The sequence below is a fragment of the Nicotiana sylvestris genome, chromosome 1 (assembly GCF_000393655.2).
Source record: "Nicotiana sylvestris chromosome 1, ASM39365v2, whole genome shotgun sequence".
NCBI classification, from domain to species: Eukaryota; Viridiplantae; Streptophyta; class Magnoliopsida; order Solanales; family Solanaceae; genus Nicotiana; species Nicotiana sylvestris.
Genome location: NC_091057.1, coordinates 148709307 through 148732116, shown reverse-complemented (window position 1 = coordinate 148732116; position 22810 = coordinate 148709307). Strand labels below are relative to the sequence as shown.

The 22810-nt window shown below is 36.6% G+C and overlaps 1 protein-coding gene and 2 long non-coding RNA genes across 3 annotated transcripts; 2 read left to right on the top strand and 1 right to left on the bottom strand.

Annotated features, from left to right (window-relative positions):
• Positions 1-1569: 1569 nt before the first annotated feature.
• Positions 1570-3446, top strand: LOC138880456 (uncharacterized). Its single transcript, XR_011403117.1, has 3 exons — positions 1570-1679; positions 2613-2671; positions 3117-3446. It is a non-coding gene; the product is annotated as an uncharacterized lncRNA (long non-coding RNA).
• A 4796-nt stretch (positions 3447-8242) lies between these two features.
• LOC138880455 (uncharacterized) lies at positions 8243-10429 on the top strand. Its single transcript, XR_011403114.1, has 2 exons — positions 8243-8351; positions 10010-10429. It is a non-coding gene; the product is annotated as an uncharacterized lncRNA (long non-coding RNA).
• A 1835-nt stretch (positions 10430-12264) lies between these two features.
• On the bottom strand, positions 12265-20395 carry LOC104229170 (uncharacterized). The gene is made up of 6 exons (XM_009781754.2): positions 20166-20395; positions 17803-17875; positions 17625-17718; positions 15398-15505; positions 15217-15274; positions 12265-13008 (listed from the first exon to the last, which is right to left on the bottom strand). The coding sequence occupies exons 1-6, from the start codon at positions 20196-20198 to the stop codon at positions 12541-12543; spliced, it is 834 nt and encodes a 277-aa protein (XP_009780056.1). The 5' UTR covers positions 20199-20395; the 3' UTR covers positions 12265-12540.
• Between the last annotated feature and the right edge of the window lie 2415 nt (positions 20396-22810).

The following is a 22810-nucleotide window of genomic DNA, read 5'->3' as shown; positions in this document are numbered from 1 at the left end:
GTACTAGTTATATTTAAAAAGGTGAACAAATATTTACTATATCAGTTATTTTTTCTTATGGTATACAAAAATATAGTGAAAACGCTAAATAAAATTAGATTATGAAGAGATAAAGAATATAAAAAAAAAGTTAAATGAAATTAGAAAAGGAAAAAAGAAAAAAATAAGAAGAAAATGAGAAAAAAGAAAAGGAGAAAAGAAAAAAAAGAAATAAAAGAAGAAAAGAAGCATAGAAATAAAAAAAAATTGGAGAATAAAGAACAAATTCTCCACAAAAACTATTATGGATAGGAAATGTAATTAGTTTATGGGTAGAAAAACAAATGGGTAGACAAGAGTAAATAATTTTGTTTTTATGGGTAACTGTGTCAAAAACCCCTATCTTTTTAGTGGTAATTAGCTATCTATAGATACCATTTACTATATTACGGATTGTAGATACGTTTTTTGTTGTTATAAGATGTATTAGATGTATTTAAGCTACTGTATTCATGAATACAATAGAAAAAATAGGCGTGAATCAGGGAAGTCCAGCTAATCAGTTGTTGTATTCGAGTGTATTCGACTGTATTCATGGCGTGAAACATGGAATTACAGCTGGACAGATTATTGTATTCGACTGTATTCACGGCGTGAAACAGGGGATTACACTGTTTTTAAATGGAAAGTGAATCAATTAACATAATAGACTCCTAATATAACTCAACAAACTCAATTATAACACATAAATTTTGTATTTCCAGTTATAAAAAAATTTCTCAACCGAAAAATACCCCAAAACATAACAATCTTTTGAGAAATTATATAATACATCTGAATACATAAATTATATTAATTAAAAAAATATATGAATACATTCATGGAATACAACGAGACAGTGAATACAATGAAATACATGGAATACAACGAGATTCATTGAAATACAATGGAAAAAAGACAATGAATACAATGAAATACATGGAAATACAGCGAGATACATTGAAATATATTAACAGAAAATTCAAGTTGCTCAGCCCCAAACTTCGTCGTCTTTGTTCAAGAACAAACCCTAATTGTTATAACCCATGTTTTTGTACCTGAAAGTACGTCGTGAGTCAATTGATGTAAGCTCGAAAAGGATGAAATCCTTCTATAAGGATAAGAAAGGTTTGCCGAAGTGTTAAGCAAGTTAAGATCAATATGAGACTTGTTAATCATGATTTAAATGAGTTTAAAGCCATGATATGACTATATATGATGTTTGTATATGAAGTATAAAGTTTGAGAAAAATCGGATTTAAGTTGCGGAAAAACCGACTAAGGATTTACCTTGTAGTGGAGCTTTTTGAGTAATAAATTTCGTGTGCCATATGATATCTTTTTGGGACATATTAAATACCAAATTGAAGGTCTTGGAATTTAGTTTCCAATGCTCTTAACCGTTCATTCATACGACATCCGGATAAAAAGATATAAGTATTTGAAAAAGGGCCAATGAGATGGTGCCAAGTAGCACCTTTTGACTTTTCAACCAAAATGAATATTTATCTTCCTATGTCGTCTCTTTCTTCATAATTCCAGAGAGCTCGACCAAATAAGACCCCTAACCTTACCCTTAAGCTGTCCACAAGGTTATCCAACAAGATTATCGTCCGAGGCACGAAATCACGAAGCAATAACACTAGAATGATCCCTACGACGTAAGTATCGCTATATAGTCTCTCTTTTTCTTTGTAGTTTGAGTTTTGGAAGGTATTTTGAAGTTAATAAAAATGCCTAATTTCTGGTTTCAAGCTCTTAAACATCAAGGAAGATTGATTAATTTATTTCATAATAGTTAGAACTCACGGGACGGTGATCGGAAGCCGTGAGTTCGAGTTATTTGATTTGTAATGGACTGTTTTGTGGGATGTTTCGTGTAACTTTTGGGCTGTATATTTTTCTGCTATTTAATGGAGTTTTTGGAAGATAAATTATATGGATAAACACCACCTAATGACAAAATGATGGATTAGTCATTCTTTGTAATATTTTCGGGGCGTTGGACACTACTATAGTCGTCGTTTTTGGTATGAATTGATTGGGGTGTGTTGGGTTGTTGTAATCTAAATATAATATGGATTTTGACTTGCATCCACTATAGGATGTAATTATATTGTGTTCCTACAGGCGCTTAAGGTTATCTTGGCATTGGTTAAGTTAAATGGATGAACTAGACATGAACTAGTGTATAAAGTTGCTAATTAAGAATAATTGAAGTTGTGGATCATTTTCTTTGTTATGGATATATGGTATAAGGCTGGAATTATTGATGAATGACTTCATTATCATGTTAATAATACTATTAAGTTTAAGTAAAAAGTCTATGAGGGATAATATGGGGTATACGAATTCCAATTGGAGCTTGTCGCTAGTCGTAAAATAGTTATGACTTGTTATTGTTTTATAGTATCTTGTTATTGATAATTATGTATTGCTGGATTTCTTTGGTAATTGTTGTTGGTATATGGTATTGGAGGAGGCTCTTGTTTTAGGGGAGATGCTGCCCGAATTTATATAAACGAGCTACAAGTTTAAGTTGCAGACTTAGCCTTTATTCAACACTGATTTTGAATCTCCTAATGCAATGGTAGATTGAGTTGAGTTATTTGAAGAGTAGCTTGGGAGGTATTAAGGACTCACCATGGTTAAGGTATGTTAAGGCACTTCCCTCTTTCTTTTGGCATGATCTAAAATGAAATGAATACGCTATTTCATAACGGATCTACTCCTAGAAACTAAGGTTGCTCATGTTGTTCTTTGCTTATAAAGTTATTCTAAGCAAGTATGTATGATCCTTGAATCCTACAAAAGCTCATATTGATGGTATGATGTCCATAATGTTAATCGAAGGTGCAACGACCTTAAGTCACTATGATGATGCCCACAAAGGTGTATGTTTTTAAAAGTTTATGTATATATATCTATTATGCATTTCATGTTAGTATCCCCCAGAGGCACTCAGATGTTACAAGTTGTATCTCCTCTATCTCTCTTTATATTACTGTTCTTGTTTATGCTTTCCTGCCTTACATACTCGGTACTTTATTATTACTGACATCCCTTTTGCCTGAGGATGCTGCATTTCATGCCCGCAGGTCCCAATTGATAGGTTGGCATTCCTCCTAGTAGGCTATCATCTCAGTGGAGGTGTTGGTGCACTCTATTTGCTCCGTAGTTGCCTATTTGGTCAATATGCTTTTGATATGTATTGATTGATATGGCGGGGCCCTATCCCAACCTTTATGATTTTATGTACTCTTAGAGGCTTGTAGACAAATGTCAGGTTTATGGATACTTAAATGGCCTTGTTAGCCTATGTGTTGAGTTTACACATGGTCATGTCGGCCTTATAGACCCTTATGTCATATGTATAAGTTTATATATCATGTTGGATCGTCATATATTGAGTATTCCCTTATGTTTTATTCTTGTTATCTCATGACGGGTTTCTGGCTCATTTACTCAAGATAGTATAATAAGAAAGATATATTATGTTGGTACTCGATTGAGTAAGGCATCGGGTACCCATCACGGCTCTTCAGTTTGGGTCATGACAGAAGTGGTATCAGAGCAGTTCTATCCTAGGGAGTCTACAAGTCGTGTTTAGTAGAGTCTTGTTTATTGGTGTGTTGTGCACCACACTTATACGCAGGAGGCTACATGGCATTTAGGACTGTCAATCTTTCTTCTTACTCTAGATCGTGTTGTAAAGCTCAATTATAAGAATTCAAACTTCTAAAGTCTATTGTGTTCGTAATACAACGATACCTCATCAAAATAAACAGTTGGTATGAGATTGAATATGGTTGTGGAAGAGTTGAGTCAGAGGAACTCAATTTTGCATCATGCTTATGATGAGCAAATGTGGGGTCTTCAGCAGATCATGTGTGTTTTAAGATGTGTAAGCTTTTTGGTAAGGAGCCTTAAGGCAAGAATATCTATACACTCGTATAGGAAAAAGGAATAAGTGAATCAGAAAGTAGACACAAGTTTCAGCAAGTAAAACAAGCAAGATGACTAAGGGTATGAGGTACCTAGTTAAAGAAGATTATCAGTATTTACAATTCAGGCAGAGAAATGTAAGTATTGATGTTACCTTCAATATTAACGGTGATATATACAATTGACCACACCCATCTCACGTGTGCCCTATGGGAGCTAACAAATATAGTTTAAAAGAAGAAGGTGATATCAAGATTCAATTCGGGTTAGAGTAACCAAAAATTATGGATGGATTGTTATCATTAACTAATGTATCCGAAGGATAGTGCAAATGTGGTAATAGATCTCCTTGCGAGACACCTAGATGATGAACTTTAGAATAGTACAATCAGATATGAATACTGGAATATTCAGAAATTTCAAAAGATAGGCAGCGGGATCCTAGAAGGGATGAATATTTACCTTAGTATGACTCCAGCCCCGAGTAAAAAAAAGGACAATGTTAGGCATTTCGAAGAGCCAGTGAGATGAAGCAAGGGGAGTTAAAAGGGAAAGAACATTTTGTCAGAGTTTTCAGAATAAAGTGATAGATAAAGATATTATCCGGAGAATAAGAAGAGAGTAAATGAAGCATCCTGAGTAAGATGTAATATATGGATGATAACATTAAATCAAAGTATGACACGATGACAGAGTCTATAGTCAAATGAAGGAAAATACAAGAGGTGACAGGCCTTGAGGCAATAAAAGAGTATAAGTCATAAAGTCATATCCTTATTTCGAGAAATGAGTTGGTGACTTCAACGTGATTACCAGGAGGAAAGGTTAGACCCCAGAGTAATAAAAATCAGTATGGAGTGGTGAAGAAGATAAACTGAACATAAATTAGGGACTGAAGGATTTTAGAATGGTTGATATCATGAGAATTTCAGAGATAACATTCCGACAATAATAGAATGGACAAAAAAAATAATAACCTCTAAGGTTCATCCAGAAAGATGCTTCCCTAAAGCAAACATGTGGAGCAGAGTTAAGCTTAAGAGAGTAAGTGTGCCAATTACACTAAGTGTCACCCTTGTGCTTAATAAATTCAATTATTCCCGGTGTAGAGAGGTTACCGCAAGGCGAGTAAGATGTTAGTGAAGATGTGAAAAAAAAATGGCAAGATGAAGAGGTAACTATGGAATAGTAAAGGAGGAATGCGGTAAAGGGTGAAAGGAATGAGATAGCATCTATTCAGATCCTATAGATATGATATGACTCCAAAACATTATGCAAGCATGACGCCGAAGAGAAGCGGTAAGGGTTGCGCACCCGATGATATTGATAAATAAGTGCAAATGAACACTTGATACATAATGAGCCAATGCGAGAGGTAACTTAAGACAAAGTAAATAACTAAAGAGAGATTATTCGAAATATAGATATGGGAATGGACCAACGAGTAGTTTGTAGTTGATTCAAGAAGAGCCAAGTTATGGCTATACAAGAGGTTATAAGCAAATTAGCAGATCATGCAAGATAAACGTAGTGAATCCTAATCTAGTAAATTCAGTCTCGCAGATATGATGTCGTAACCTTGAGAAATATTCAGATAGGAGTTGGGTTACTAAAGGTACTGTATAAGTGTTACGGAAATAATGGAGTGCCACTAAGGAGACAATCAAAATCTGAGTTTAGAAGTAACCCTACGAGCACAAGGGGACGAAGGTATGTAACTAAGGATGTCTGTAGGCGAGTAAGAACATCGAAAATTCCTTCGGGTATACAGTATAACAAGATCGTAACTTTACAAGATCCAAAATGTCTCCTTAAGTACTACAAAGAAAGACTAGTTGAGAAAATAAGGAAGAAGGCTTCAACTTAAGCATAACGATATAAAGAAGAAATGGTTTTGTAACAACAGTCTCACTACAATATGGTATACACTCCATAAGAAAGTGGCACCTATCGTGACTAATGAACGGGAAGTCAAAAGTGATATTTGAGATCATATGAGTTATAGAAAATTCAAGTATTGGTGGGAAATAAGATAAGCCAAGTATTCATGCAACAAATGGCATAACGACCATGAAAAGTGATTGCTTGTATTTAAGAACGATGAGAAGGCACGAAAGGAATTATTCAATCAATGATCCAGAATTAATTACGTTGTGAATGCACTTAAGACTTCAGAGTTATATCCATGCAGCATATATATTGACATTCATATAGCCATAGGAGACTCTGGTATAAGTTAAAAGAAAAAATTAAGTTCACGTCACCTATAAAGGCTTGAATTGTTAGAAGATTATATCATGGATGCTACATAGAGTCCATGAAAGGCTAATGCAATAGCTAATACCCTAAGCTGAAGATTGGAAGATAGCCTAAGCTTAATTAAAGGCTGAGAAGGAAGAGAAAGCTCGAAAGTTACATCATGAGTCTGATTGTTAGACCTAGATGATTATAGAAATCGTGACTCAAACCATATCAGGAACACTTTTAATAGCAGAGGTATAAAAAAGATAGTACAACAAACATATTCTATAAAATCTCTACGATAAAGCAATTAGAAGAGTACCAGCCTCATAAGACGTTAATACGAAGTTCCCACCAGATTGTGTATGCACCAGGGTTGCAAGTAATATAGTAGAGCTTTAAGGTATGGATGTGAATTCCACCAATGTAGAAGGGAGGTTATGAAATCGATAGAAGATACGGTGTGAGATTTATGAAAATGCAGTTATTGAAATATAGTATCGTCCCTAGGTGCATCAAGAAAATCACTTCAGATGTTCCCCGATGAGACGCGAGCCTTAGTGACAATGTATTACATCCGAGGCGATGGTTGGAGTTAGTGAAAGACTATGATGTTTATATTTTATATCATCTAGGGAAGGAGAATGTAGTATTCAACGCCCTCAATCTTAGATCTATGTTTAGCCTATCATATTTACAAGCATAGAAAAATGAGATAGCTTGTGAGATTCATCTGCTAGCTAATCTTGGAATTCGATTACTAGATGCATGTGGTACCAGAGTTACTACTTAGGACATGGAAACCTCCTCTTTAGTAACTGAAGTGAAAGAATGCTAGTATGAAGATCATGTGCTAGATCATTAAAGAGATACAACCCCTCAAAAGGAAAAGACACTATTTGAGATTACAGGAGATGAAGTCCTCAGATATCGAGGTCAATTATATATTCCTAATGTGGCAGGGTGAGATTGAGTCCTCAGATATCAAGGTCGATTATATGTTCCTAATGTGGCAGGGTTGCGCCGACAGGTTATGGGACAAGCAATGAGAAAGTAACCTAGAGTTATGTAGCACACCTCGGTAATAATACCAAGGCTATAAAATAAAATATAGCAATAGTCATACATTCAGCAAAGTACCAAGCAAAGAGCTTAAGTATACCTATATATGCACAGAGGGACATCTTGTCATAGTTCTATATATGTATTCACAAAGTGAAACCAAGAGATTGGCAAAAAGCTGGAGGAAAAAAAGAGAGACGAGTCGTGCATAAAAAGACATAGTCATATAGGATACATCATAGAAGGTAGTCGAAGTTACGAGATTGGAAGAACTCCGGCCATAATTTGCGAGGTGATAATAGGCCTAAAGGGGGGAATTCCATAGTTTTTAAATTTATTCACAGAACAATTACCTAGATGACAAAGGACAATATTAAAGTATTCATAAGAGCCATATGGTATGAGAATGAGAAGCGCATCAGTCAACATTCGAGGATGAATGTTCCAAAGGGGGGAATAATGTTACAACCCATGTTTTTGTACCTGAAAGTACGTCGTGAGTCAATTGATGTAAGCTCAAAAAGGATGAAATCCTTCTACAAAGATAAGAAAGGTTTCCGAAGTATTAAGCAAGTTAAGATCAATATGAGACTTTTTAATCATGATTTAAATGAGTTTAAAGCCATTATATGACTATATATGATGTTTGTATATGAAGTATAAAGTTTGAGAAAAATCGGATTTAAGTTGCGGAAAAACCGACTAAAGATTTGCCTTGTAGTGAAGCTTTTTGAGTAATAAATTTCGTGTGCCATATGAGGTCTTTTTGGGACATATTATATACCAAATTGAAGGACTTGGAATTTAGTTTTCAATGCTCTTAACCGTTCATTCATGCGACATCCGGATAAAAAGATATAAGTATTTGAAAAAAGGCCAATGAGATGGTGCCAAGTAGCACCTTTTGACTTTTCAACCAAAATGGATATTTATCTTCCTATGTCATCTCTTTCTTCATAATTCCAGAGAGCTCGACCAAATAAGACCCCTAACCTCACCCTTAAGCTGTCCACAAGGTTATCCAACAAGATTATCGTCCGAGGCACGAAATCACGAAGCAATAACACTAGAACGATCCCCACGATGTAAGTATCGCTATATATCCTCTCTTTTTCTTTGTAGTTTGAGTTTTGGAAAGTATTTTGAAGTTAATAAAAATGCCTAATTTCCGGTTTCAAGCTCTTAAACATCAAGGAAGATTGATTAATTTATTTCATAATAGTTAGAACTCACGGGACGGTGATCGAAAGCCGTGAGTTCGAGTTATTTGATTTGTAATAGATTGTTGTGTGGGCTGTTTCGTATAGCTTTTGGGCTGTATATTTTGCTGCTATTTAATGGAGTTTTTGAAAGATAAATTGTGTGGAGAAACACCATCTAATGGCAAAATGATGGATTAGTCATTCTTTGTAATATTTTCGGGGCGTTGGACACTACTATAGTCGTCGTTTTTGGATGAATTGATTAGGGTGTGTTGGGTTGTAGTAATCTAAATATAACATGGATTTCGACTTGCATCCACTGTAGGAGGTAATTATATTGTGTTCCTACAGGCGCTTAAGGTTATCTTGGCATTGGTTAAGTTAAATGGATGAACTAGACATGAACTAGTGTATAAAGTTGCTAATTAAGAATAATTGAAATTGTGGATCATTTTCTTTGTTATGGATATATGGTATAAGGCTGGAATTATTAATGAATGACTTCATTATTTTGTTAATGATACTATTAAGTTAAAGTAAAAAGTCTATAAGGGATGATATGGGGTATACGAATTCCAATTGGAGCTTGTCACTCGTCGTAAAATAGTTATGACTTGTTGTTGTTTTATGGTGTCTTGTTATTGATAATTATGTATTGCTGGATTTCTTTGGTAATTCTTGTTGGTATATGGTATTGGAGGGGGCTTTTGTTTTAGGGGAGATGCTTCCCGAATTTATATAAACGAACTACAAGTTTGAGTTGCAGACTTAGCCTTTATTCAACACCGATTTTGAATCTCCTTATGCAATGGTAGATTGAGTTGAGTTGTTTGAAGGGTATCTTGGGAGGTATTAAGGACTCACCATGGTTAAGGTATGTTAAGGCACTTCCCTCTTTCTTTTGGCATGATCTAAAGTGAAATGAATACGCTATTTCATAACGGATCTACTCCTAGAAACTAAGGTTGCCCATGTTGTTCTTTCCTTATAAAGTTATTCTAAGCAAGTATGTATGATCCTTGAATCCTATAGAAGCTCATATTGATGGTATGATGCCCATAATGTTAATCGAAGGTGCAACGACCTTAAGTCACTCCAAAAGGTTTAGAACGTGATTCCATGAGTCTAGTATGCATTATATATAGTATCTATTTTACTCTACCGAGCCGCGCTATAGTAGGCCGGGTACGACACCTATTGTGCAACCACTAATTAGTTGGATTTACTGAGCTCCACATGGTCGGGTATGATTCTACCGAGCCTTATGATGGCCGGGTACATTTTTACCGAGTCCTCTTTGAGGTCGGGTACGATATGATGATGATGATGCCCACAGAGGCGTATGTTTTTAAAAGTTTATGTATATATATGTATTATGCATTTCATGTTAGTATCCCCAGAGGCACTCAGATGTTACAGGTTATATCTCATCTATCTCTCTTTATATTACTGTTCTTGTTTATGTTTTCCTGCCTTACATACTCGGTACTTTATTTGTACTGACGTCCCTTTTGCCTGGGGACGCTGTTTCATGCCCGCAGGTCCCAATTGATAGGTTGTCATTCCTCCTAGTAGGCTATCAGCTCAGCGGAGGTGTTGGTGCACTCCACTTGCTCCGGAGTTGCCTATTTGGTCAGTATGCTTTGGATATGTATTGATTGATATGGCGGGGCTCTGTCCCAACCTTTATGATTTTATGTACTCTTAGAGGCTTGTAGACAAATGTCAGGTTTATGGATACTTGTATGGCCTTGTTGGCCTATGTGTTGAATTTACACATGGTCATGTCGGCCTTATAGGCCCGTATGTCACATGTATAAGTTTGTATATCATGTTGGGTCATCATATGTTGAGTATTCCCGTATGTTTTATTTTTGTTATCTCATGACGGGTTTCTGGCTCATTTACTCAAGATAGTATAATAAGAAAGATATGGCGGGGCTCTGTCCCAACCTTTATGATTTTATGTACTCTTAGAGGCTTGTAGACAGATGTCAGGTTTATGGATACTTGTATGGCCTTATTGGCCTATGTGTTGAATTTACACATGGTCATGTCGGCCTTGTAGGCCCGTATGTCACATGTATAAGTTTGTATATCATGTTGGGTCATCATATGTTGAGTATTCCCTTATGTTTTATTTTTGTTATCTCATGACGGGTTTCTGGCTCATTTACTCAAGATAGTATAATAAGAAAGATATGTTATATTTGTACTCGGTTGAGTAAGGCACCGGGTGCCCGTCGTGGCCCTTCAGTTTGGGTCGTGACACTAATTTTCGGCGAATTCGCCGTCGAGCAATGGTGGCAGAATAAGGACTCTGCTAAAGAGATGTAAAAAGCCATCCGTTGAATTTTGTTGTTTTTACTTACAACATACATCATTTACTATCAAGCTTCATGATTTCCCAAGAATTATAACTTTCTAAATGACATGGCTTCACTTCTGTTTATTCGTCAATATGAAGATCAAGACATTCGTCTGTCACTCCAATTCATTGGTAATTGGGATCCGCACTTGAAGCTAGGCCTTGATTGGCAGCATAATCTAGACCAAGAGTAATCTGGCAAGAGACAAGACTTGTCCGATTGTAAACTTCAAAATCGTAAAATGAGGAGGCATTATGGAAAGTGAATCAATTACAATGGCGAAGAAGAGCCAAAGCAACGTCCGATGGGATTGGAGAAATTGGGATCGGAGAGAACGTAGGTGATGTGGGTGAGAGGAATTTTGAGATTGAGCATCGTATTTTCAGGGAATGGGGGAAGAGAATGACATGTATCAAAGTAGAGAGAGAAAGAAAAAAATGTAACTGAATATCGTATTTAGTGGCTTAGGGGTAGGAGGTAACCAAAATTAGATATTTTGCTATAAACATTAAAAGATATCTATAGAATATAATTTTTTTTGAATGGTATTTATTTAAAATAAATAAGATGTTAACCTTTGCTATAGGAGGTAAAAATTTCTATTTTTTTAAAATCAAATAACTAAGGTTTAGTCATGCATTACAAAAAAAGAAAGTCCGGTGCACTAAGCTCCCGTTATGTGCGAAGATGCATAGAAAAAGAAAAAACCTTTGACATCAAGGAAGAGGGCTTCTGAATAACAACATCCTTTGGTCATGCATTTCAAAAAAAAAGGAAAAAAAAAAAAGAAGGAATTATTGTAAATAAATAAACGAAAGAAAATATTATGCTTTGTGTCTTTATATATATAACTTCTTTTGTCCCAGTTATATCTTATTGGGAACGAGAGTTAGGTACTGTTGACCCAGTGTAGTATTACTTGGCGTCTTGTCATATTACTTATTACTATACTAATCAGTCTTGCCTGGAGCGCTTAGGATTGCTTAGTTAAATGACAGCTACAAACCTTTTGACATCAAGGAAGAGGGTTTCTGGATAACAACAGTGTAATTCCACAAAGTGAGATCGGGGAATGGTAGTGTGTACGCAGAACTTACCACAGGTAGAGAGGCACAATAGACCTATCGATCATCAAAGTGGATTTCCAGTAAAGTTTTTCTTTAAGCTGATAGAAAAGATTAACCAAAAAACTGGGCATACATTTGAGAGAGAGAACTAGTTAGGGTAAACAGCAGAATGGTGAAAGCTAAGCATCAAAATGTGTGTAGAACAAGAGACCAGCACAACTCTGGTATTATGCATGCTGGAGTAGGCAATAAGAAAATAGTAGGGGCAATTCAAGTGGCACTTTAACCCCTTCTAGTTTTTGAAAATTTTATGGCACCCTTTTTCAGCAGAAGTCGAGGACTAATATTATGTAAATCGAATAAAGATACAAACTAGTTCTCCCTTGCTATTTCATACAGTAACTGGTACATGGAGTGCTGGTTGGAGCAATACACACTTCCTACTTATTTCTACTGGGAAAAGAGAAAATGGTTAGAGGCCATTACAAGACTGGAGTCACAAAGACAACTAAGAAATACATATACTGCAACAAATCACAAAGGGAGGCAGAGGGATTCATGCCCTTTATGTTAGGGCCCATAGGAACTTGCTACCAAATAAATAGCATATGCCGAATAGGCCATTTGTTTGTTATTTTATCTGTCTAACTCTTCATCATAATCTTCTTCCTCCTCCGCCAAACTTGAATTCAGTTGTGACATATGGGCAGGGTCAATAACCATTCTCTCCATTTCGAGAGACCATTGGGGGCCTTCCTCCACTTTCTCATTGGCAGGCCTTGGCGATGGATTGCAGGCTGCTATATCTGGTGCAGCTGATTTATCAACGCTTTCATCTAGGTTGACCTTCAGATTAGGAGTTGTTACAACTGAACTTTCTCTGTCACAAGCACTGGAATCCTGTTTAGGTGATCCCTTCGGTTCAGTGCAGTTGTCTGTGTGAGTTCCAGGGTTTGGATTCTGCAGACCACTCTGCTGAACAGAGGTGCAAGATTCAAGTTGCATATCAGGCCGCGAAAGCTCCCTATCAGCACGTCCGCGGCCACGACCTCTTCCTCTACCCCTACCTCTTCCCCTACCACTACTGCTAGCATGACACGTCTCCTGCAGGAAAAAATGCCATTCACGTCATGACTTGATAACAGAAAATATAAAGTGATCACTGTACACTGTAAGTTGATTACTATGTGAAAACATCATGGTTTCACAACTCTCATGACAACCACAGATGATTGTGCTATCACATTATACAAAAAACACCAGATCTGTGATATGCGACATTGCCTTATCACATTGCATCTTCCTCCGAATTTAATTATGCCATATAAAAACGCTAACTAACTGAGAGAAACAATAACATACACCTCAATGTCAAGGTAGTTGGTTCAGTGATATGAATCCTTTATCTGTTTTGCTCCATTTAGAACCAACTTAATTCCAATATCCCATAATTTGAGTCATTTAACACTAAGTTATTTTCATTTTCTATTGACATAAAAATCTTTAACAGAATAAAAGTAAACAAAAAAACGAGTGCAGCCTTAGTTTAATCTACATCTCTCTTGGAGAAAACTCAACTGCAATGAGTGAAAGTTTTGGTGCAACTCCAAATAAATTCTCGATTCATATAAGGAAGGGAAAAGGGTCAAATTTATCCCTGAACTTTCAAAATTGTCTACATTTGTCCTCCGTAAATAGTTGGGGTCATCCGTACCCCTGCCGTTACAAAAGTGGCACAAATTTGCCCTTCTGAGTTCTGACTAACGGTCAACTATTAAAAGATTAATTAGTCACTAAATATCTTATTTGCACCAGCAAGTGACATGTGGCATAAAATTAACCCACCCCCTTTTCCTGCTAAAATAATCAACGTCTTCCACCTTTCTACTCTCACCAGACTCGCTCTCGGCCGATCCCGCCTCTCTTTCACTTTAACATACTTGGAGGCCTCAGAAACAAAATAACCTAACAGGTTCGAGCTTTTATCAAGCTTCTAGACTCTAGTCCAAAAAAGCAAGAAAGTTCAAATCTTTGGCAAGTATGGCGTAGATGCTCCCTTTCTTCACAATAAGGAAAGAAAACTCCAACTATTATCAAATCTAAAAAGCTATATGGAAGGTAGTTGACAAAGTAATAAAAGCCAACTTACAACTTCTGCAATAAAGTGAACGAGTAAGCACATGGGTGGATAAAACGTATGGCAGGTTTAATGGGGCTTTTCAGATTCAGAAAGAAACAACCAATTAAACTTAAAAACTTTATATGAATTACAGAAATCCCATAACATAAATTAAGATCAAGCGCCAAAAATAACAATTTCCAAGATATAGAAATTCCCTTCTTCACCTTACGAACCAGAAATTACTAGAGACTGGAATTGATGACATCCCATAGAACAAAAATATGGCAAGTATTTTGTCTCGGCAGACCGATGACAACTGCTGCAAGCGGCGGCAGCGAAAACGATAACCAAATCGGAGAGGTTGGGGAACAGCATAGTTTCTTTGAAATAGGCGACGATGCTGATATCAGCGATGAAAATTGTAAATGTTTGAAGAACAATCTTTTGCTGCAAACAAGAATACATTGTTTGGTCCTTCCTCAACCAATGAAAGAGAGAGAAGGGATGGCTGGAAGGGGGGATAGGAGCGGGTCTAGAAAGAGACGAAGAAGACGATGACAATACTTTTAGATGGAAAATGGGAGGGGGTTAAGGGTGAGGGTTAATTTTTAAGCCACGTGTCACTTGCTGGTGCAAATAAGATATTTAGTGACTAATTAATCTTTTAATAGTTGACTTTTAGTCAAAAGGGCAAATTTGTGCCACTTCTGTCACAGCAGGAGTACGAACGACCCCAACTATTAACGGAGGGCAAGACCATCTCGCAAAGTTCAGGAGCAAATTTGACCCTTTTTCCTATAATGAAACCCATAAGATGGTCAAAAGTAAACAGTTGATGTCCGTTCTAAAAAACCTTATCTCCATAAAAAAAAAAAAGTTATCACTAACTAATGGATAGAACATTATTTCTAACTAAAAGATAAAGATTAAGAGAATCAAAGATATTGATAGTGCAATGTTTTCTTGAGCTAAATCAGTTTGTCCCGCGAAAACTTCATCTCAGAAAATGAATCAGCAATTACTTGTTTATACTATTACTACATTCAGAGCATTTTTTATTCTTTGAGAGAACTAAACGTTTTTTCATTAGCAATAATTAAATGCTTTACAATAAATAAGTTCTTTTTCAGTTTTTAGCCTCAGCAATTACGAGGAATCTAAACTAGAAGAGTCAACAAAGGGTTTCTCACCGTCCTACTCCTTTTGAACTCATCCTCACTGTCATGATGTTCTTCCATTGCAACTTTCCTGATAAAACAGTATATGATTTTGCAAAGTTTGTCATCTTGGAAGTGTAAGTCAAATAATCAACTGAATAGAAGAAAAACTACCAACTTTAACGTTATAAGACAAACAAGAAATGATCCTAACCTTCTTTTTGGCATTTCACCAGCAGCATCAGAATGGCCATAATCAGGAACCTTGCTGACAACTTCCCGAAGGAAGTCAAACACGTTGTAGCTTTGTACACAATGCTTTCTACAAATAGATGTTAGATGCAATCAGTATGCATGTAATAGGATAAATGAACCAACAAGCCCATTATTTCCGAATTGACAAGTGAGTGAGAAAGGCAGCATCATCCTACTTAACCTGCACAGAAAGACGTGTTCTGGTAGAAGGAGTGGGATCTTTCAGCACATTGCAGAAGAAAAAAATGATGCATTAGCTAACACAGATTAAAGATGACATGAACATTAAAAGAGGATCTGTGGAATGCATTGAATTCTAAATTCTATGCATAACATTCTTTAGAGTACTATTTTCAATTTGTTAGACAATTTCAAGGTGTATTAGTAATGTTGAAGTTTAATTGCTTTATGTTGCAGCAGCTAGCCTTCAAGGAATGCTCAGGAAGCAAGTCCATTACAGCTGCCAGCTGGTTTGACAGAGAGTTGTTGCTTGATTTGGCAGTTGTTCTTCCCTTAGCCCCCAAATTTTCAGGAGGCAGACAGTTGGCTTGTTCTAATGCCAAACTGTTTCCCTTTGTGTAACTATTTTGTGTGCTTAAAGCTTGAACAGTTTCAGCAGGCAGAATTCCTTAAAGTTTCTTAGAATTTCATTTTTTAATAAAGAATCTTGAAATATCATATGTGACTGTTTCCCCTAATCCTCCTAGCATTTGAGGTTAGGATTTACAGAACATAAACAGTGTGGCAATTCAAGTCGTTCTGCAGCCTTTCGCTCTTAACTAAGTCTTTTAACTCTAACAGCTAGTAATCAGTCCACCTATTAATTACAAGATAACCTGATAACTGATTTTGATCAGTAGTGTCTCTCAAGCTACAAGAAGATCAAAAACAACCCAAGCATAAGACTGTCAGGATATCAATACACAGCAAAATTTTGTAATCTGTACATGTTCGCACTCACAAATAAAGCATTTTTTACATAAGGTCCCATGAGTATCAACAAAAAGGAAGAAATTTTTTAAGAAATAACTCAAATAAGTTGAAGTAGAGCAATGGAATAAAGTATATTCACTGGCATTTGATGTATTTGCAAAAGATAACGAAACTCTTGATTTGAACTGCACAGCTGAAGTGGAGACAAACACTAACTTCTGCTGTACTGTTAGAAAATGCACTTATCCCTCATTGGTTGCATAAGGGTTTCGAAAATACAAGGAATTATAATGTCTTTGGGCCACTCCACCCATTGTCTTAAGGTTTTGAGTTGGATGCTTTGATTCCATGTGAAAGAATCTGAGCATCCAATCCAAAACCTTAAGGTAACAGGTTGATAAGAATTTAAATCTTCAACTCCCGTGTAAACCCTAGAACTGGGTTACACGTGCTGTTGGAGAATAAACTTGTTCCTCATTGGTTGCGTGATTGTTTCCAAAAGGGTTTAAATGTCCTAGACCACTCCACCTATTGCATAAAGGTTTTGGGCAGGTAGCTTGGATTCTTTCAGACATAAGATACTGCACCATGTTAAGAGGAAGCCATGATACTCCACTATTGTCAAAAAGACATCATGATTTCTAGATCCTCTCAGTTGGCTTGCAGTAGAGATTGGCAGACTTGGAGAGAGCATGTAAGAAATGAACAGCAATAGCCAAACAAGTTTCCAATGACAGAAACAGATGAGAAAAAATAGCACTGCGGTGGCAGATATTTTCAGAGAAAAGAAGCAAAAAGACTGAACAGGTTTTCACCAAAAGCACCACAACTATGAAGACTAGTGTTCTCTCATCAACCAAACATGTTAAAAACAATAATGGCACCGAGATGAAGCACTTTGCAGAAATAAATTCATCAAATGTAAAAAACGTGCACTAGCAGACCTATATGCAAGGCAAGTGCATTTCTTGAAACAAGCCTAGAACTTAGCAAACAACCAAGATAACGTGTGCATATAAAAATCAAATTACCATCCTAGTAAAGCCATAAAGATTTTGTGTTTCATCTATGCAATATAATAAGTCTGAAGCACTACTCAACACAGCCAAGTCGATTATCAGGATTAAGTTACCATACACAACACGAATTAACCAGATCAGAAATCAGTGACGAGATTGAATAGATAACGGCTCATTATTAGCTTCCAGATCTGATCTATACGGATGAATGGAGATTTTCGAAAAGTCACTCACAAATGCAGTGAATTAACAGTCTTTGCTCCTCTTCTAAGAGTTATGTCATATGTCCGATCACAAAGGTCTTGCAAGAATAACTCCAACGCTTTTGCTGCATTTAATGCCAAGAGGAGAAGGGTTAGAGAAAGATACCAACGAGTAAATTGACGATCGACAAACATTATATGGGACTTACACACTAGAACAGGCACGGCCATTGCAATCTTACCAACATCCTCATCAGCTTGCATAATCTTCTTGATCCGGGCCTAAACGTTTTTCATGAAGAAAAGGAGATAATCTCAGATATTCCACCTTTGATAGAACTAAAAGCTGAGAAGCAAATAATAATGACGAATACAGCAATAAGAACATCAACAACAACAACAACAACGACCCAGTATAATCCCACAAGTGGGGTCTGGGGAGGGTAATATGTACGCAGACCTTACCCCTACCCCGAAGGGTAGAGAGGCTGTTTCCAGGAGACCCTCGGCTCAAAAAAGCAATAGGAGATGATATATTAGTACCATAAAAATGCGTAATAAAAATAACAACAATATATAAGAGATATGAAATATGAATACGAAATACGATTTCGAAATACGAAATAGATGGCTGGTATAGCACAACTAGAAGGTAAAGCGCTGCATCAATAGACGACCAATGACATTCCTAGTCTAACTCCTAACTGGATAGTCTCACTCTATTGTGCTGTAGAAATATTCACACTCTCCCCTAACCTACAACCTTAATGCTCGACCTCCATAATTCCCTACCAATGACCTCCTTAATGCAATAAGAACATCAATGATAACAAATAAAAAAAGACTTGAAACTGATTAGACGTTCTTCTACGTGTTTTCCATGTTAATCCTCCAAGTCCATCCTTATCTTTCTTAATCGAATAAAGAGTTATTCACTGAAACAGAGACCCTACTTGAATCAGAAATGTAGAACTCAGATCCTATAGAGGACCAGCATACCTGCTCATTTAAAACACAGTTTTTTTTTTTTGTTTTGTTGATAAGGTCATTTAACACAGAGATAAGAGAGAGATCCCACTTCTTGCCACAAAATGCACCTCCTATGGGCAGACAAACTGGCACAAGGATAATCCACCCTTGATATGATTGATCTGTTCCCAAAGTAACTCGGACATAAAACTGTACTTAATGTGTCATCACAGAACTCCCCCAAAAAAAGAATAAGATGAATGGTTGGCTGTGGCAGAACCAATTAAGAAGAGTGACTAAGAGGTTAGCACACTTGATATGATTGATTTGAGGTAATCTCCCATCATGATAATGCCACTTCTGGAATATAGAACTATTTTCCCCTTTGTTGACTGCTAGAACAATGCTAACACAGCCATCATTATTAGGCCATTGCACATTTTCACTAGGTGTGTTTTTCATTGCTCTTGGCAATAGACACATCCCAACAATTACTTCTTTGAAATACGGCCTCAATGTCCACAACAGCCATTTTTTGTCAAGTTTGAATGAGTTGGCTTTCAATGCTTGCCCTGCACTAGTTAAGGTTAATAGGTTCACGACTTCAACGAAAACATACAACCCATTTCGTTCAAACAGTCAGCTCCAAACGACAAACCCCACCTATCATTCGCATGTCCAATGCGACAATACTCATGAAACTTCCTTCTATTTCTAACCAAAGCAACATAAAGAATTAATATAAGCTGAAAAAGTTCCAAATGCTTCCAAGATATTACACTGTAAAACAATTCACAGCAAAATGTAACTTGCTGATTTGTCTTTCTGTATCCAACAATATCCACGTTAACTACCACAGATGACATGCCACATCACGGCACTGCCTCACTTAAGTCATTTCAAGGACCAAAATACAGCGACAAAAACTCTACTACTATACCTCAGTCCCAGATAAGCCGGAGTCGGCAATACTAATCCTCACTGACCATGTTACTCCATATAAACTCATCAGAGACCAACATTATCCAAAATAAATATAATAATATAATATATTAAATTAAAAAGCACTAGAGTTCATTACATTTTCTAGTGATGTACAAATCTTTGAAAGTTTAAACAACTCCTAGGAAAAACATAGTTAGGTAAAGTAAAAGCAAGTATAAAGCCAGTATGACTACCAGCAAAATAATTTCTTTTTAATTGACCAATAGATTGGAGCAATTACTTTAACCCACAATACAAAATCCTAGCTCTTATACTTTTTCTTTGGCTACACTAAGCTTAGCCAAGTCTGACTAGTAGTTCAACCAAAAATTACCATGTCCCTAATTTCAACTTGAAGTTACCATATACGTAATATTTTCACTGCGAGTTTTATGACGAGCCACTGTAGAAGTGAAGTCAAAATTCAAGTTATCCGTTGAGCAACAACCCTAGAAACCCGACCCACTAAGCAAAATGGGTCCAGCTAAATAGCTTAGAAAATACCAGATTCGTTGAAATTAGCAGATGCCATAGGCAGATCAAGGCGATATAAGTAAAAAAGAAAAAAAGAAAAACAAATGCATTAGAGAGGAAAGAGGGAAAAAGTAAAGCAGCTCACCGCAGGGAAGCGAGTGTCGAGTTTTTTCCTCATGACAAAAAATCAGATTCTGGACATTCAGAAATTGGGAGAATCTGAGGGATATTAAAATAAATTAGAGAATCTTAGAGATGTAAATTTGTGAAATTGGGAAGAATCAGAAGAACGCAATCATTGCGAGTGAGAGAGTGGGCAAATCGAAGGTATTTTTCAATTGAAAAGAAAAGGGAATTTTTTCGGACTTGACGTACAGGTCCTTTTACCACACGACATTTCAATTTGAGACCCATTTTGCTTTGTGTTTTCTTCTATTTAACTTTTATTTTATTTTAGAAAAAAAAATGTACGAGGTTGATTAATAAGTTATGTAAAAATAGTTAAGAAATAGCTCAAAGTAACAATATAAAATAAGAATATAAGTAATAGAATAAGAGAAGAACAGATAACTTTCTTATTTTGCCAAGTGTTTAAGTGTATTTTATCTCATGTTTCATGCCTCTATTTATACTATCACATATGAAGGTTATAAAATGATTGTCTTAAACATGACATTAACAATTGAGATCATGAAGGAAGATCATGGGGAGAGGTTATGGAGGTGTGAGAGTTACAATCATAATAATGATGAGTAGTGGGAGGTTATTTACATCATGGGTGAAAATAGTGGGAGTAGTGGATATCCATATTAACTATAGGTTTTACAACACTCCCCCTTGGATGTCCAAAAATAGATAATATGCCTCGTTAAAACCTTACTAAGAAACAACCCTGTGAAAAAAAATCTTAGCGAAGGAAAAAGAATACACATATCTGTATAGGCTTTATTTGCTGCCTCGTTAAAAACCTTACTAGAAAAACCTAATGGGACAAAACCTAGGCTAAGGAAAAAAGACTACATCGCGTATCTTACTCCCATTCATGAAAACATCATTTTATTTCTCGATGACGCCGCATTTCGATCTTTTGTCTAAGCTTCTCAAATGTTGATGTTGGTAATGCCTTAGTGAATAGATTAGCCAAATTTTCACATGAACGAATATGTTGAAGTTGAACATTAATTTTACTATTTTGTTAAAGATCATGCGTGAAAAAGAACTTTGGTGAAATGTGCTTTGTTTTGTCTCCTTTGATGTATCCTCCTTTCAGTTGAGCGATGCAAGTAACATTGTCTTCATATAGTGTAGTTGGATTATCTTTTTTCAACCAAACACATTCCAAACTAGCTTCATAAATAGCTATTATCTCAGCATGATTTGAAGATGTGAAAGCTATTGTTTGTTTTATCGATCGCCATGATATAGCTATACCTCCATATGTAAACAAATAGCCTGTTTGAGATCGAGATTTATGTGGATCAGTCAAATAAGCTGCATCGTCATAGCCAATCATCTCTAACTTGAATTCATTAGAATTAAACAATCTCATATCTATAGTTTCCCGAATATATCTATATATATGCTTAACACCATTCCAATGTCTTCTTGTTGGGGAGGAGCTGAATCTTACTAATAAGCTTACTACAAAAGCAATATCTGGTCGGGTATTGTTGGCAAGCTATATTAGTGCCCCAATTGCACTAAGATATGGAGTTTCACCACCAACGAGCTCTTCATCATTTTCTTGAGACCGAAATGGATCTTTATTTATTTCAAGAGATCTCACAACCATTAGGGTACTCAGTGGATGTGCATTATCCATGTAAAATCGCTTTAAAACCTTTTTAGTGTATGTTGATTGATGGATAAAAATTCCATTTGTTATTGTGACGACCCGACCGATCGTCTTAAGAATTTATGCCCCGATACCCTATTAACTACTTTCTCCGTGTTTATTTTTATTATTTTGATTTGCCAGGATGTTCGATTTTGAGTTTCAGAGAGTTTTGGGACACTTAGTCCCTAAATGAGAGCTTAAGTGCTGGAAAGTTAACCGTAGTCAGAACAGTGAGAAAACGGCCTTGGAATGGAGTTCCGAAGGCCCCGTTAGCTTCGTTGGGTGATTCGGGCTTATGGGCGTGTTCGGATTGTGTTTTGGAGGTCCGCAGCTAATTTAGGCTTGAAATGCCGAAAGGTCGAATTTTGAAGTTTCCGGTTCGATAGTGAGATTTTGATCCGAGGGTCAGAAAGGAATTCCGAAAGTTGGAGTATCTCCATAGTGTTGAATGTGACATGTGTGCAAAATTTCAGGTCATTCGGACGAGGTTTGATAGACTTTTTGATCGAAAGCGTATTTTTAGAGTTTTGAAATTTTTAGGCTTGAATCTGTGGTTGATTCGTCATTTCGAAGTTGTTTTAGGTGTTTTAAGGATTGGTATAAGTTTGGACGGTGGTATTAGACTTGTTGGTGCTTTTGGTTGAAATCCCGGGGACCTCAGGATGATTTCAGATGGTTGACGGAAGGTTTTGGAAATGGTTTGAAGCAGCTGAAGCTGCTGATATCTGTCATAACCGCACCTGCGGTTTGGGTCCCGCAGGTGCAGAGCCGCAGAAGCGGCAGAGCAATCGCAGAAGCAGAATTGGGGAGGATCAACAGGTTCCGCAGATGCGGGAGACTTACTGCAGAAGCGGTACCGCATCTGCGAATGAGTAATCGCAGGTGCGGAAGCTGGTCTTTAAGTGAAAGGTCGCAGGTGCGACCATGTCCTCACAAAAGCGGGACCGCAGATG

What these genes read in the sequence shown, in the direction of transcription:
- LOC104229170 (XM_009781754.2), bottom strand. Translation starts at nt 20,198, where the DNA reads ATGAGGAAAAAACTCGACACTCGCTTCCCTGCG. An exon ending in GGCCGTGCCTGTTCTAGTGT is followed by an intron (nt 17,719 to 17,802) that starts GTAAGTCCCATA and finishes CATTAAATGCAG; the next exon opens with CAAAAGCGTTGGAGTTATTC. An exon ending in AGTTCAAAAGGAGTAGGACG is followed by an intron (nt 13,009 to 15,216) that starts GTGAGAAACCCT and finishes TTTTTCCTGCAG; the next exon opens with GAGACGTGTCATGCTAGCAG.